This window comes from Triturus cristatus, chromosome 2_1 (genome assembly GCF_964204655.1).
Source record: "Triturus cristatus chromosome 2_1, aTriCri1.1, whole genome shotgun sequence".
Taxonomy (NCBI): Eukaryota; Metazoa; Chordata; class Amphibia; order Caudata; family Salamandridae; genus Triturus; species Triturus cristatus.
Genome location: NC_140581.1, coordinates 878,289,326 through 878,307,374, shown reverse-complemented (window position 1 = coordinate 878,307,374; position 18,049 = coordinate 878,289,326). Strand labels below are relative to the sequence as shown.

Genomic DNA, 18,049 nt, shown 5'->3' with positions numbered 1-18,049 from the left:
TTTTTCTCATTCTATGTGTGCAGCAGAATGCAGCACACATGGAGAGAGGAAAAAAGCAGGTGTTTTTCTGGGGCCGTCACAAGGTCCTGGAAATCATGCTTCCCTTATTCATCCCATTTATTCATTATTTTTATTTGTTTTCTACAACACAAGTCCCAAGTCATGCAATGGCAGATGCAACTTTCTCATCATGTTGCAGCCAGATCATGTGTTTTGCCCTTGCAGTTCTACGGCACTCTGCGTCAGTTACACAGTGGTACAGTGTTGTTTTATGTACATACATCTTGAACCTTAATTTCTCCAAAACTACTTAACGGATGTATACCACATCACAAAAAGCACACTTTCTGAGTAAAGATCTAGTTTACTGCCAAATTTTCTGTATCTCCGTTCTGTTCAATTTTGGCTATAGAGCTGCTCAATTTTGCTACGGGAAATTGCATGGGAAAAATGTGTTTTGGGGACCGGGTTTTTTCTTGGCCCCTGCTGACAGACCACTTCGAAACATTTCATGAAGGAGCCGAGTTGGCCGAAGTTATTAAAAAACAAAAAATGTATTTCCATGGGAAACCCTGCCCTAGCTATAACTAAACAGTGGTGACCATCACTATATAGTTATGCTTAGGTCAGAGTGTCCTTAGGGAGAGTCTGTTCATTCTTTTGTTTTACAAAATCTTTGGCACCGTTTGGCAAATCTTGAAAAACTTAAAAAATAAATCATACAACTCAGCTCCTATCTGGAAAGGTTTGCGGTGATCTATTAAGCAGGGAATGAGAAACGGGGAGGCTGTATGGCAAACCATATTTTCAAAAAAGAAATATCTCATAGGAAATGCTATAAAAAAATCAAATGTCACCTAATTTGGCAGAAAGATAGATCTGTACCCAGAAAGTTTGCTTTTTCTGTTTAGGTGTAAATCTGTTCTGCAGTGTTCAAGAAATTTGGGTTCAAAAGCTATAGATATCTAGCGCTGCAGGAGAACTGCAGGACTGGCAGATCAAAAGATAATATCCGATTGTCCGTTGTCAACAACCACAGTGTGTGGCCCTCCTCCTGAAGCCAGGTAATGGCCCCAGGTACCCCAACCTTGGGGGCCTGATGCAAGTCAGCATTGGATAAGGATGCCATTACTGGATTCTGATCTTGGACTGGGAAACTAATACATGCCGACTCATCCACTTCTTGAGCTTTAATAGAGCTAGCAAATGTAACATGGATGGTAACATTCGGAATTCTGAAAATAAGTACAAATACTTTAGTGGCCTCCATCTAATTAGATATTGTTTTAACCAACCTCTACCTCAGAGCATGCCATAGAGTGACATGATCATCTTGGGAAAATTAAAGCAACTCACTATATATTTCCGAAACTGTAACTACTCTCATAGGTGGTTTAGTTGGTTCATATTCTAAACAAAGTTGTTTATATGGACAATGCCCACCATGTTTTCAATTTATAACATTAACAGAACTTTTTTTTATCACAAATCAATCTATGTATGGACTGAAAAATGCATCAAAACATATTTAGATGTGGCATATTGTTGCTTACGTACCTTCGTCATCATTACTTTGTAGGCATAAAACTTTCTTCCTTTTCCCTTTCCTAAAGCACCTTCAAATTTTTCCACAAAGTCTTGTGCTTCCCTAGTGACAAAAGTGATAATTTACATGAAATTTATATACATTTAACTTATATTTGGGCAACTCTACCATTGAGCTTTTTACCTATATTTTACATATATTTATTTAATAATTGCAGACCAAACTCCAAGAAAAAACACAGAAAACATTTTAACCACAGCAGGAGCCTCTCATTTTGTACGTCAACATGCTATGTCATAATTAGAACAGGTATGTCAGTTGAAGTCAGTCAGACATAGGCAAATACCTTCTATCAAATTTTAACATTTTCATAATATGCATAATGTGTCAGTTGACCTATCCTGGAACAGAAGCCATTTTTGTGCCCATGACCAACTAATATCATCACCCATGAGCCCTACTACAGAACTCCTAACACAGAAGTACCATCATCAATAAACCTAAATCCGAAACAATGCCGTCCGGTGTATGAAGATATGGATTTTTGGATGATCTCAAGCTTGATACTGCTAGGTCACATGAGCTGCAGAAAAACTCCATAAAGGTCATGAATCTATGCACCTGAGCAACAATCAGAAGGGAATGGTTATTTTGGGTGGTGTTTGGACAAAATAGTGGTTAAAAATTATCAGGAGAAAAAAATATCGGAAATTGCATTTTGTGACACAAATATTGTGATGCAGAAATATCATTGACAAGAATATCATATTATGAGGTAAGTAACATTGTTGTAAATAATATAGATGTTTTAATATAGTTCTCACTGATATAGTTGTTAAAAATATTGTTTTATCATTTTAATGCGTTTTAGCTGATATATTAATTATATGTCTTACTATTGTGTATATCAATTGTTTTTAAAATATAGTCTGTAATTTTAAGTGATTTAGAATTTTGTATTTGTTTGTAAAGGTAATTTATAGTGTTGTAGCTGGGATTTTAGGGGGTATAGGCTGTGTAGTTAATTAGGTAAGAAACAGCTAAGAATAATTGTATGCATTTTATTTACCTATATGATTGATATCTATCATGTAATTCATGTATTACTGATTTATTTTCATTATATATTATTTGCAGGATGTTAGGTTTGTACGGGTATAGAGTGGAAGTTAATTAATTAAAATGTAATAAATTATTGTTAATTAATCATTTATTTGATTTGTATTATGATCTCATTTACGTAATACTTATTTTACCTATATTGTAGTTGCAGGCTGCTTGGTTTGTAGTAATAAAGTATGGGGAGTTAATCAAGTAATCACTTAGTAACAATCTATTAATCATTCACTTTTTAATTATGTACGATATGGAGTACTAATTTTTTTTAGTTATATTTTGGTTGCGGGATCCGGGGTTTGTAGGGGTATAGGGTGTTAAGTTAATTACAGAATAATTAATTAACTATTAGTTATTATTTGTAAATTAATTATTCAATTTGATTTTAAAAATGTAAATTGTGGAATAAGTATTTATTTTTATTTTATTTTAGTTTCAAGATGTTAGGTTTGTAGGGGTTTAGGGTGGGAAGTTAACTATGTAATAATTAATTAACAATTCAATATTGTTTTCTTTTTTTTTTACGGAGTTTTATATAGCGCAAACTTGACCCAAAGGTATCAGAGCACTTTACATGAGCACCGGTTGTGTTACACAAGGACACAATCACTTATTTATTTTTGCTAGGCATAGGGAGATAAAGTGATTGGCCCAGAAACACAGGATGCTGAGCGTTGCTGCCGAGGCGTGAACTCGGCTCTCCAGGTTTGAGGTCAACTGCCCTAGCAGTTAGGCCACATCCTCTGATTATGTTATTTATTTTAAACATGGAAGATATGGAATAGTTCTTTTTTTTGTTACATTTTATGTACAGACCTGTCAGGGTAGAAGAGGTACAGGGTGGGTAGTTAATTATTTAATAGTTGATAAAAATGATATATTGATTGAGAATTCTATTTTTTTAATTGAATGGTAATTATGTGATTTAATAGTTTTTTGTTTAAATGCATATATATATATATATATATATATATATATATATATATATATATATATATATATATATATATATATATATATATATTACCTACTGGCGGTCGCCAGTAGGTAGTTATAGTTAGGACCACGTTTCCATAGGAAATCCTCAACATTCTATTTTGAATAACTTTGGCGCCGGTTGACGAATCCTCACAAATTTTTCAGAATAGGTGGGGCGCTACGCTCCGCTCCTACCCTGAAAGTCTCGGGGGGATTCGTCAAGCGGGGGCTGAGATAAAAGGGGGGTCCCAAAACGTGTTTTTCCCATGCATTTTTCCATAGGACCTTTAGACACAGCTACAGCCCGAACGGCTGAACAGAATTACTTGAAATTTGGCAGAGAGGTAGTCCTCAGGTCAAGGAAGTGCCTTTTGTTGGTTTGGTGTAAATCTGTTCAGTAGATTCTGAGAAAATAGCCTTTAAATCAATATATATATCTGAGCCAGCTTACGGTGCGCTTACGGTATGCTTACCGTACGCGTACGGTGACGTGCGCGAGCGCGATTCTGATTGGCTGTTACATCTAAGTAAACATTCGAATCGGTCGAAACCAGGAAGCGGCGGCCGCCATTTTCTCTCTCGCACTGTGAGGGAGGGGCTGTAAACAAAGGCAAAAAACATATAAAGGGGCTGTTTAGACAGCGCCCATGCACATAGCCATGTTAGTTGAGTCCTCAAAGATCCCCCAAGGCCAAAAACGGTAAATTTTTATTTTTTGAAAATTTCGCCGATTACGCTTACCGTACGCGTACCGTGCGCTTACGCTAAAAAATATTTTTAAAAAAACACACTCTCTGTGCATGGCATATTATTGTCATCACTTACAAATTAAATTTAACAGATTACCTATCACAAGGAAGCGCATAATATGTCCTCCATGTGCGCACGGTGCGTAACGTGCCCACCTTGCGTGTACGGCACTAACTGCGTAAAGTGGGTGCGCGGTGCGCGAAGCGCACCGCGTGCGCACCGTGCGCGCACGGAACGAACTGCGTTAAGTGGGTGCGCACGCCACGAATGGCGTAAAGTAACTTAGCATTTAAAAAACCGTACAAATTCACTGAAAAAACCATAGGTTTCACACACGTTATAGTTAGGAATTAGAATTTAAAAAACCTTGCTAATTCACTGAAAAAACCATAGGTTTCACACATGTTATAGTTAGCTGGAAATTTTACTGATAAAAAACCAATGAAATTCCCCCGTTATAGTTACTGTAGGCAACTATAACTCACGCGACCGTAATCCTCTGCTGATGACATATGTGTCTTTATGAAAAAAAAAAAATTGTAATATATGTATAGCTAAAATTTAATGGAAGAAGACATGGGCAAATAAGTGTCTAAATACAGTATTAGCATCAGCAGAGGATTGCGGTCGCTTGAGTTATAGTTGCCTACAGTAACTATAACGGGGGAATTTCATTGGTTTTTTATCAGTAAAATTTCCAGCTAACTATAACATGTGTGAAACCTATGGTTTTTTCAGTGAATATATATATATATATATATACACACACACACATATATAATGTTAATTAATGTGAACCTATGTTTTTTTTCAATGAATTTCATAGGTTTTTTAAATGCTAATTTATAATTATAATGTGCCTCAATCCAATTGTTTTTTTCAGTTGCATAAACTAAAGTGTGAATATTGCATTTAATATTCTTAGATGCCAAGGGGCCCATTAGGATGGTGGGCGGACTTTAGTCCATCCGCCACCTTAGCGGTGCTGGGACCGGCCGCCAATGGTGCGGCTGTCCCGCACCTGCAATTAGGATGCCACTGCCACCGTGGTGGTGGCATCCTCCATTCCCAGCATTGTGGTGGGCGGTGCTCACAGCACCGCCTGCCACAATGCTGGGAATGCACTGTGTGCATTGTCATGCACAAGGTGACAGGCACCGCGAGGTGCCTGCCACCATGTCCATGACAATGCAGGGGGGTACCATAGGTACCCCTTGTGCACCGCCACCCTCCGAACACCCTGGGGGCCCGCAATGGGCCCCCAAAGTCAAAACCACCTGCCTTTCCAAGGCGTAATCTCCGCCATGGAAAGGCAGTTCACCGCCACGATGATAATAAGGCACCGCCACCATATTCCTGGGCTTTTCCGCCCGGGCGGATTGCCTATTGGCGAAAAAACGGTGAACGGTCTTCCTGTCCGCCGGGGTCCCCCCTGCCATCATAATGTGGCAGGGGGAAAAGCATGCGGGCGGTGGATTTTTGCGGGCGGATCGCCATCGTAATGACCCCACAATAGTTTTTGGGAATATTGGTTAAATTGATTTTTTTGCATTAAGTGCTTTATTTGTTATACTAAATTAATTTTTATTTTTAAATGTATTTTAATGTTTATAGTATTTTTCCATGCTTTTAGGGGATTTTTCCATCTTTCACAATTTATTTATTGTCCACATTAATATTTTCTTCCTCAATTGCCTATATAAAATTTATGGTATGATTGTTTTTTTTTAGTATATATATACATATATACATATATTATCTACTGGCGGTCGCCAGTAGATAGTTATAGTTAGGACCGTGTTTCCATAGGAAATGCGCAACATTCTATTTGGAATAACTTTGGCGCCGATTGACGAATCCTCGCGAAATTCTCAAAATAGGTGGGGCGCTCCGCTCCGCTCCTTCCCTGAAAGTCTAGGGGGGATTCGTCAAGCGGGGGCTGAGAAAAAAGGGGGGTCCTAAAACGCATTTTCCCCATGCATTTTTCCATAGGACCTTTAGTCCGAGCTACAGCCCGAACGGCTGAACAGAATTACTTGAAATTTGGCAGAGAGGTAGCCCTCAGGTCAGGGATGTGCCTTTTGAAGGTCTCGTGTAAATCTGTTCAGTATTTCCTGAGAAAATAGCATTTAAATCAATATATATATCTATAGGCGCGCTCCAAGCGCGTACCGTAAGCTTACCGTACGCGCACGCCGCCGTGCACGAGCGCGATTCTGATTGGTTGTTAGATCTTAGTAAACATTCGAATCGGTCGAAACCAGGAAGTGTCGGCCGCCATTTTGTCTCTCGCAGTCTGAGGGGGTGAAAAACAAATGTGGAGAACGTGAAAAGGGGGCAGGGTGGACAGTTCCTGACCCCCTAGCCTTTGTCAGGGGGTCCCAGAAGGACCCCCAAGGGCAAAAATTAATTGTAATTTTTTTTCTAAAAATCGCGGAATGCGCGTAGCGTACGCACACGGTGTAAACGGAAAAATTCCGCGGACTTCGCGTAACGATTCCGCGACTACGCGTACCGTGCGCGCACGGCAAAAAAAAAAAAAAACATAACTTAGCATTTAAAAAACCGTACAAATTCACTGAAAAAACCATAGGTTTCACACACGTTATAGTTAGGAATTAGCATTTAAAAAACCTTGCAAATTCACTTAAAAAACCATAGGTTTCACACATGTTATAGTTAGTAGGACATTTCACTTGTGAAAAACCAATGAAATTCCCCCGTTATAGTTAGTGCAGGCAACTATAACTCACGCGACCGCAATCCTCTGCTGATGACGTCAGATATTACATCACTGATGACATATGTGTTTTTCTGAAAAAAAATATTTGTAATATAGGTATAGCTATAAATTAATGGAAGAAGACATGGGTAAATAAGTGTCTAAATACAGTGATGTAATATCTGACGTCATCAGCAGAGGATTGCGGTCGCGTGAGTTATAGTTGCCTGCACTAACTATAACGGGGGAATTTCATTCGTTTTTCACGAGTGAAATGTCCTACTAACTGTAACATGTGTGAAACCTATGGTTTTTTAAGTGAATACATATATATATATATATATATATATATATATATATATATATATATATATTATCTACTGGCGGTTGCCAGTAGATAGTTATAGTTAGGACCGTGTTTCCATAGGAAATCTGCAACATTCTATTTGGAATAACTTTGGCGCCAATTGATGAATCCTCGCGAAATTTTCAAAATAGGTGGGGCGCTCTTCTCCGCTCCTACCCTGAAAGTCTCGGGGGGATTCGTCAAGCGGGGGCTGAGAAAAAAGGGGGTCCCAAAACGCGTTTTTCCCGTTTTTAAATTTGGCAAAGAGGTAGTCCTCAGGTCAGGGATGTGCCTTTTGCATATCTGGAGTCAATCTTTTCATTAGTTCCTGAAAACATTGCAGTTAAAAGTACATACATATCTATAGGCGTGCACCGTGCGCGAGCGCAATTCTGATTGGTTGTTAGATGTCAGTAAACATTCGAATCGGTCGAAATCAGGAAGTGTCGGCCGCCATTTTGTCTCTCGCAGTCTGAGGCAGTAAAAAACAAAGGTTGAGAACGTGAAAAGGGGGCAGGGTGGACAGTTCCTGACCCGCTAGCCTTTGTCAAGGGGTCACTGAAGGACCCCCAATGGTGGAAAAAATTATTTATTTATTTTCGAAAAAGCGCAGGGTGCGCGCACCGTGCGCGCACGGCACGCACAACGCATCGTGGGCGCTCGGTGCTCGAAGCGCACCGTGTGCCCACAGCACGCGCGCGGTGCGCGAAGTGCACCGTGCGCGCACGGTGAAAAACCTGAAAAAAAAAATATTAATAAATACATAACTTAGCATTTAAAAAAACGTACAAATTCACTCGTAAAAAAACCGTACAAATTCACTCGTAAAAAACCAATGAAATTCGCCCGTTATAGTTAGTGCAGGCAACTATAACTCACAGGACCGCAATCCACTGCTGATGACGTCAGATATTACATCACTGATGACATATGTGTCTTTCTGTAAAATAAATATTTGTAATATATGTATAGCTAAAGATTAATGGAAGAATAAATGGGTAAATAAGTGTCTAAATACAGCGATGTAATATCTGACGTCATCAGCAGTGGATTGCGGTCGTGTGAGTTATAGTTGCCTGCACTAACTATAACGGGGGAATTTCATTGGTTTTTTACGAGGGAAATGTCCAGCTAACTATAACATGTGTGAAACCTATGGTTTTTTAAGTGAATATATATATATATATATATATGTATATACTATATACTATATATATTACCTACTGGCAGTCGCCAGTAGGTAGTTATAGTTAGGACCTATTTTCCATAGGAAATCCGCAACATTCTATTTGGAATAACGTTGGCGTCGATTGATGAATCTTGGCGAAAGTTTCCAAACTTTTGGCCAGCTCCGGTCCGCTCCTTTCCTGAAATTTTCACGGTGATTCGTCAAGTGGGGGCCGAGAAAAAAGGGGGGTCCCAAAACGCGTTTTCCACATGCATTTTCCCATAGGACTTGTTGATGCAGCTACAGCCCTTAGTGCTGAACGGAATTACACCAAATTTGGGAAAGAGGTAGTCCTCAGTTCAGACTCGTGCCTTTTGCTTAAATGGTGTAAATCCGTTTAGTAGTTCCTGAGAAAATCAAAAGTAAAATCACATATATATCTGGGCAGAGCCTAACCACACATCTCATCGTGAGATCTGATTGGCTGTCAGCACTTCATCCAAGAAGTGTTGGCAGCCATCTTGGGACCAATATACATGATAGCACCTCATTAAAAAGCATTGTAGTTAATAGAAGGTTTTAAGACTTTAGTTACATTATAAATCATTTGTTGATGGTACCATACTCATTTTAGGAATTGTGGTGTGTTCTAAGGTGATTTTACCATGTGAAAAAGCCTTCTGCTGTGATATCATGAATCATGTTTGAGAGAAAACTATTTTCTCATGCTTTTCCCACAGAGGTTTGGAAGGTGATCTATAAGCTAAACTGAGAGCATATTTTCTGTAAATTCACATTATCTTTCTCAGTCATGTGAGAATGAAGTCTGACATTCTCAGTAAAACATGTACATCAAACAAGGACCGAGACTGTCAGTTGATTCCTTTGTGTTCTACTGCAGCTTCCCAGAGTGTTCTAAAGAACAACTAGAGCGCTAACAGTCCTACTTATGACAAACGTCTGTCACACCTGAAGCCATCTTGGTTGGAATAAAGTGGTAAATCTTAAAACATTTAATTTAAAAAGGAACACAATGAGGGGGTTCATTTTGCCATAGAAAGTATGATTAGTGCTGCAGAAAGAAAAATTAGGGCACATTTTGAGTGACTTCTCAAATCCTCTTCTATTTCATTAAAGAAATCTGACATGCAGACTGAAACATGCACTTTCAATACCAGCAGCAGACTTCCCTGGTGAGCAGTAGCTTTACTACAGTGATCTAATAAGCAACTAGAGTGCTAACATTCTGAATTTATGGCAAATGTGTGACACATCTGAATGCCTTCTAGATGGAATCAAAGTAAAAAACTGAAAGTATTTCCTACTGAGGAGACTGTAGTATATGAGGAAATTAGGAAACATCATAACAAATAAGTCTCCCAAAAAGGCCACCAGAGACAAAAGAGCCCAAATGTAGCCCAAATATCACCCAGATGTAGCCCAAGTATAGCCCAATGACAGAATGTCCCAGAGTGTTCTAACGAACAACTAGACCGCTAACAGTCTTACTTATGACAAAAGTATGGCACACCTGAAGCCATCTTGATTGGAATAAAGTGGTAACACTTAAAACATTTAATTTATAAAGTAACAAAATTAGGCGGTTCATTTTGACATAGAAATTATGATTAGTTCTGCAGAAAGAAAAATTAGGGCACATTTTGACTTCTCAAATCCTCTTCTATTTCATAAACAAATTTTGACATGCAGACTGAAACATGCACTTTGAAGACCAGCAGCAGACTTTCCTGGTGAGCAGTAGTTTTACCACAGTGATCTAATGAGCAACTAGAGTGCTAACATTCTGAATTTATGGCAAATGTGTGACACATCTGAATGCCTTCTTGATGAAACCAAAATAAAAAAACTGAAAGTATTTCCTACTGAGGAGACTGTAGTATATGAGGAAATTAGGAAACTTCATAACAAATAAATCTCCCAAGATGGCCACCAGAGACAAAAGAGCCCAAATGTAGCCCAAATATCACCCAGATGTAGCCCACATGTAGCCCAATGACAAAGGTGTGCAAAACACTTATTTTTTGTGTATTTGCAGTTTTATATAGTGCAGACTTGTCAGGTATTGGAGTGCTTTACATGAGCATTGGTTACATCACACAAGATCAAATTCATTTTGGTTGTAGACATGGGGAGATTAAGTGATTTGACCAGAATCACAGAATGTTGAGCTGAAACAGAAACTCCAAACTGGTTCCCCAGTTGCAAAGTTTGCAGCTCTGGAAGTTACACCACATCCTCTCCCCTAGGTGCAATATTTAATCAAGTGGTCAACTGGATAAAAAAACATAAAAATTACAAATAATTTAAAAGTTCTTTGTCGCTATTTGAAAACTCAGAAAATATGTCCTCATTTTAGTTTTTTAGAGCACTAACCATAACTTTGATGCAAATAAGACCCTCTCATATATGTATTTTCTAAAGGAAATACTCTAGGTATTACAGTTTTGATTACATCAAGATGACGTCAGGCGTTCCACACTTTTGTAATAAATATAGAATGTTAGCAATCTAGTTGTTCATTGGGATACTGTTGAGAGGCAGAGGCCAGGGGCACGGACTCTGAAAATTGAAGGCAGGTAGGAGAGTGCAGAGGCAACAATTTGACACTGGGCAGGCAGGAAGGGCAGTGGCAGCACAACAGACTATGGAGGGCAGTGGAAAGGGGGGCAGGGGCAACAAACCAACAATACAGGACTGGCAAGAGAGGCTGTGGCAATATAATACACCATGGTGGGCAGTAGGAAGAGGCAGTGGTAGTACAACCATACATGCCAACAGACACGATTCAGCCAGGAAACGTCCAATATTTTTAAGCTCAAATGGGCTTTATTTGATCTGTCTCCTGTCTACAATCTCCTCTTTTTCAATGTGACTCAAAGGGGAAAATCAATGCCCCAGTTTTTTTTCAAAATCTCCCTCTTACCAAGTTCAAAATGTTCGCAAGTATGGTACATTGGATCATGGAAGGCAGGAGGAATTGGGGTAGGGACATGGACTCGGATAACAGACGACAGGAGGGACATGGAGAGGTGCACCAAACTGACCCTACAGGGCAGGCATCAGGGTTTGCAGCAGCACAATACACCACACAGGGCATGCGGGACGGGAGTGCAGCACAACAATCCATAGAAAGCAATAGGGAGGGGACAGGACCATGCACATGGACAACAGAGAACAGAGAGGAAAGAGGCAATGGTAGCTAGCTGACCATAATGGACAGACAGGAGAGAAAGTGGCAGCATAACAGACCATAAAGGGCAGGAGGGATGGATCAGGAGCATTACAATGGAACAGACAAGCCAGGAGGGAGGGAATAGGGGTCTGCACATGGAAACAGAGGGCTGGGGGCAAGGGGGCAGGGCAGGAGCAGCAAGATGACCATGGAGATCAGGCTGGATGGGCACTAGAAGCAAGACACACCATGGTGAGCAACAGTGAGACTTAATGGTATACACACAGACCATGGCGGGGGTCAGGGGCAGCTAGCTGACCACACAGGATAGGTGGGAGGGGCCATGGCAGCACAGAAGACCATGCATGGCAAGCAGGAGGGTTAGTGGCAGCACAATGTCTTTGATGGGCAAGAAGGAGGGTGCAGGGGCATGCACAAAGGACCATGGAGGATAGAAGGGAGGGTCAGGACCTGGGCACAGACAAGAGAGTTCAGTGGAAGGGGCCTCACAACAGACCACACGGGGCAGGCAGGAGGAGCAGTTGCAGCACAACAGACCAGGGAGGACAGAAGGGTGTGGCAGTAAAATGGACCATGGAGGACAGAAGGAAGGGGATAGGGGCATGGAATGTGGACAGGCAGGGTGGAGGTGGCAGGGACAGGTTACAGTCATCTGACAATGCTAGACAGGTGGGAGGGGAGTGGCAGGTCAACAGAACACTCAAAGTAGATAGGAGTGGCAGGTCCATGGAACATGGTGGGCAAAAAGGATGGAGCAGGGACATGCACAAAGACATCGGAGGGCAGGGGGAACGAGAATAGGTGCAGTAAGCTAAGCACAGAGGCTAAGCAGGAGGTCAATGATGGGGCATAGAATTGGGCAATGGAGAGCAGGAGGAGTGGACTGGTACATCATGCTAAATGGAGGGCAGTGGCAGCACATCAGACCATGCATGGCAGGAGGAAGGAGGCTAGTCCATGAATTCAGACAACAGAGGATAGGGAGGAGGTGGATGGGGCAGCAAGCAAACTGTTCAGAGAAGGCGGGAAGGCCAGTGGTAGAACAACAGCCACACAGGGCTGTAACAAGGGAGCAGGGACATGGACTTGGACAATGGATGGCTAGGAGGAGGGAAGGCAGGAGCAGCAAGCTTGGGTGGGGGGCAGCACAATGCCAGGCCCTGCTTCCAACCCCCCACCATCCATTGTGATATGCACCTTACTTAACGTTAAAAAAAACTAGAAATTTGCTGAAAAAACCGGGATGGTATAGTTAGACTAAGATTTCACTCATACACAACCAGTGAAATTCAGCAGTTATAGTTACCTGAGCTAACTATAACTTACGCCCCCGCAATGTACTGCTAATGACCTCAGACATTACATCATTCATGACATGGTCAGTTACATCACTCATGACATCTCTAATGAGCTGTGAATGGAATGGAACTATAATCGCTAGAACTTTATTTAGGGAGAGTGTGTGTATATTAACACCCCTTTGTTTCCTTTTCTTTCGTGTAAGAACCATTATCATACGCAACGTGCCCAGATTAATATGGCAGATAGCATTTCACTTTAAAGTAATGTGTAGTCCATTGTTTATGTTGATGTTTGCAATTCTAAGTATGTTTATTATGAATAAGTCACGTTGACGAACATACAGGTATGGCGGTCACGGGGCAAGATATGCTGAAATGACATTGTGTGCATATTAACACTTGTTTTCTTTTCTTTATTGTATCAATTCCTGAATTTTCACATCGTGACCAGGCCAATATGGCCACCAGCTTTTTGGATTAAAGTAATGCACTGCTCATGACGTCACATATTACAACACTCATGACTTGGTCAGTGACATCACTGATTACATCACTGATGACATCTCAAATGACATCACAGATGACATCATCTACGTGATCATCTGATGCACCTCCTCACACCCTAAAATACAGACTACCATTCTCAAAACCATAGACACACTAATACTAGTACAGCTACAATATTCTGTGCACTATGCAGACCTCTAATCAGCTACATAGCTTTGATAAAGTCTTTTAAATACTCAGTTAGTACCTATGCAGTCTAGAAAACCTTCTGTCTGTCCCATGCACTTCTCCATTCAAACATCCAGCACTATCTACATATCCTATCACTCTCCCAATACCTAATCACTTAAAAAATTCACTTTACACTCTGTTTGTAATACTGTAATTATTCTAGTTACTAGTCATGAAGTTATGGAATGGCCTAGCTACTAACACAAGTACATCTATAATATTTTGTGGACTATCCAAGAAGACCTCTAACTAGCTACATACTATTGATACACTCTTCTAAATACCCAGTTAGTACTCATGCAGTGTAGGAATCGTCCAGTCTGTCCAATGCACTTCTTTAATCACTTATCTGCCACTATCTACTTATCCTATCACTCCACCAATACGTAAGCACTTATAAATTAAGTGTTCACTCTGTTTGCAGCACTGTCATCATTCCAGTTACTAGTGGTATTCTTATAAAATGACCTAGGCACCAACACAAGTACACATAAAATATTCTGTGCATAATCCCTACAAATCTCTAAGCAGATACATACTATTGGTCCACTCCATTAAACACTGAAGTAGTACCCATGCAGCGTAGGATACCTCCTGTCAGTCTCATGCAATTCTTCAATCACCCATCCAGCACTATGTTCTTATTGTATCAGTCTGCCAATACCTAAGAACTTATGGGGCAGATTTACAAGTACCCTGCGCCACCAGTACGTCACTTTTTGTAACGTAGTGATGGCGCCAGGAACTCCTTCATATTTACAAGTAGAGGAAAAGCCAACCTGCGTTTTTCCTCTCCTTGTAAATACGACCCCTTGATACACAGAACTTTGCGTTGAAGGGGCGTCCCATAGGTGTTGCTGTGGGTGTTCCCATGCAACACCCATAGAACAAGACACATCTCCAGATTTATGAGAAATCGTAAATCTGGAGATGTGTGTGAATGCTGCTCCATCCTAGAGTTGGTGTAGCAAGGCGCAACGAGGAGAATTGTTTTCATTTCTCCTCATTTTTCCCTCTTCAATGCATGCTGCATTCCACAGCATACATAGAAAGAGGAAAATGCCTTTACTGATTGTTTTTGCGCAGGAAGGTGTCCCTTCCTGCTCAAAAACAATCTCCACACGACAAAGACATCCTTGCACAATGGTGCAAGGGTGCCTGTGTCACCGCATGGCTGCAGTTTGTGCAGCAGTGCAGAGGGAAGCACATAGTTGCAACATATTCATGTACATATGTCACATCCCTGTGCTTCGAAAGTGCCACAGTGCAGTGCAGCTAAAGAGCTTGCAGTGTCACGCTGCAGTACTTCCTCATAAATCTTCACCTATAAATTCACCATACACTACCAATGCATTCTTTCAGTCAATCATGCTGTATACATATATTCAACCAAACTTTCACACATTACTTTGCAATTATAGTTCTTTCTTTAACCAGATAAGGTAGTTCTGATAAGAACTTTTTTTTGCTTTTTTATTTGTATTTTTTATTTTTTTGAAAAATTTGGTGTTTTTTTTTGGTTTTTTCAAAAAATGAACAAAAAAAAGAACGAATAAAACAGGAAACATTTGGAATTACTTATCATTCCTAAAACAAAAAAACAAAAAATTAACAACGATGGTTGCGTTGCGCAGCACAAACTGCATCCACCGACTGCTCACCGAAGCATATAAGTTTCTTACACTTCACGCAGTGTTGCTCGAGAAAGGTGAATTCTGGCCTAATGTCCATTGCAGGTGTTCCTGAGGATGCTCCAGATGTACTTGCCACAGCAGATGAGGGGTTCAAAGCAGCTCGCCTCATTTCCTCCCGAGCAAGATTGAGAGGATGTGTGGTCCGGAGATGCTTATACATAGAAGCAGTGCCACAAGAGTATTTTTTTTCACTGCCTCTTGACAGGACTCGGTCACATATTTTGCACGTCACCTTTCTCGCATTTACTTTCTTCTCTCCAGGTGGAAAAGTGAAGAAGTTCCACACGACAGATTCCGGCCTCTGTGGACGTGGTGCCTCCTGCAAGAATTCTTCTTCAGAAGATACCTCCTCCTGCTGCTGCTGCTGTCCAGATGCCATTTTGTTTGATATTTTTTTTAAATAACCAAAAAAAAAACAAGCAAAAAGGGTTCTTGTAGGAAAAGAGATGTCTCTCTAAAGATGCTCCAACAAAAATTATTACAATGGGTGGGGTCCTTCAATAGTTACTGTGAGAAATGTTATGAACCAATGAAATCTTTTTTTTTTTAGGTCACATGGGATCCGCACTCTGCGGTGATGAAGCGCGCACTCGACGCGACTTCACGAAAATATATTAAAAAATAAGTTTATTATAAGTACAAATATATTATTTTTAGGAATATCTTAGATAGTCTCTTGCCCTAATATGTATATTAAACACACATACATATCATTTTACAACATAAAATTTTTTTGCGGGAGTCGCGCAACCAGCGCGCCCCATCACATTTATGACATCACGCGGGACCCACCACCGCACAAGCATCGCGTACCGTAATGCGCATGTGTCGCGAATGCGTGGGAGCAGGAGTCGCGGACTGGTCGCATACCAATCACGCACATCACGTAATATTAAATGTATATGATGTAACTGAAAAACACACAGCCATCGCACACTGTACATGGATCCTTCACGACATTTCTAAAATGGCGGCTAGAATCCACACATCCACCGTGATGTGTACGCTTTGGGTGCGCGACTTAATAAAGAAAATAATATTAATATATGAAAAGAAAAAAAGAAAAAATGAAACAATATTTCAGTTTTAATTTTGTTTATTTTTTTTGCAATTTTCAGAAAAATAAATAATGTTATTTAATGAATAAAATATTTATAAATAAACAGTTAAAAAACTGTAGAAAATCAGTACAAAAAATAGGTATAACTAGTATTACACTTAAAAATTTGCATTTAAAAAACCTTTGAAATTCACTGAAAAAACCGTAGGTTTCAGAGACGTTATAGTTAGAAATTAGCATTTAAAAAACCTTAGAAATTCACAGAAAAAAACATAGGTTTCAGGGGTGTTATAGTTAGCTGGACATTTCACTCGTACAAAACCATAGAAATTCCTCTGTTATAGTTAGTTCTGCTAACTATAACTTGCGCGCCCGCAATGCACTGCTGATGATGTCACATATTACATCATTCATGACATGGTCAGTGACATCACTGATGACATCTCAAATGACAAAAGAGTGCATGTGGAAACAGTTCTATGGGTGACTGAGTGTGTGTATGGATGTGTTGATGAGTGAATGGATGTCTTAGTGGTAGATGTCTGAGTAAGTACAAAAGTAAAAGGCAGTGTATGTGAGAGTTGGAGTATATAAATGACTATATGTGAGAGTCAGTGATTGTGGGAGTGGCTGTATGGATGAGTGTATACTTGTATAAGTGATTATATAAAGAGTAAGTATGTGTTAGTATCTGTATGAATAAATTAGGTGGTATGTGTATAACTGTGTAGGTGAGTAAATGGAACTGTGATTGATTCTTTGCATGACTGACTAGGATAAGCGCATGACTGACTAGGATGAGTGGTGGTTTGTGAGTGTCTGTATAGATGTGTGAGTGCATAGGATAGTGTTGTATTGATCAGTCACTACATGTATGAATGGTTGTATGGATGAATAAGTGCATGTGTCTGTAGACCTAGGAATTAGTGAGTGTGTTTGTAGAAACTGGTATTGGTGTGTAGATGGTTTTGAAAATGGTAGTCTGTATTTTACAGGGGGTGTATCAAAGATTATATTAGGGTGTGAGAAGGTGCATCAGATTTTCACATGGATGAGGTCATCAGTGATATCATCAGTTCTGTCATTTGAGATGTCATCAGTGATGTCACTGACCATGTCATGAATGATGTAATATGTAACATCATTAGCATTGCATTGCGGGGGTACGAGTTATAGTTAGCTCAACTAACTATAAAGGCGGAATTTCTATGGTTTTGTATGAGTGAAATGTCCAACTAACTATAACGTCCCTAAAACCTGTGGTTTTTTCAGTGAATTTCAAAGGTTTTTTAAATGCTAATTTGTAACTATAACGTCCCTGAAACCTATGGTTTTTTCAGTGAATTTCAAAGGTTTTTTAAATGCTAATTTGTAACTATAATGTACCTGAAACCTATGTTTTTTTTCAGTGAATTT

The 18,049-nt window shown here is 40.0% G+C and overlaps 1 protein-coding gene across 1 annotated transcript in view; it reads right to left on the bottom strand.

Annotated features, from left to right (window-relative positions):
- LOC146866022 (transmembrane channel-like protein 2-B) overlaps positions 1–18,049 on the bottom strand; it is a 704,484-nt gene that overhangs the window by 529,449 nt on the left and 156,986 nt on the right. Inside the window, exon 5 of the mRNA XM_085633032.1 lies at positions 1,558–1,648. Coding sequence (XP_085489158.1) covers positions 1,558–1,648 — 91 coding nt within the window. The remainder of the gene's footprint in view (positions 1–1,557; positions 1,649–18,049) is intronic.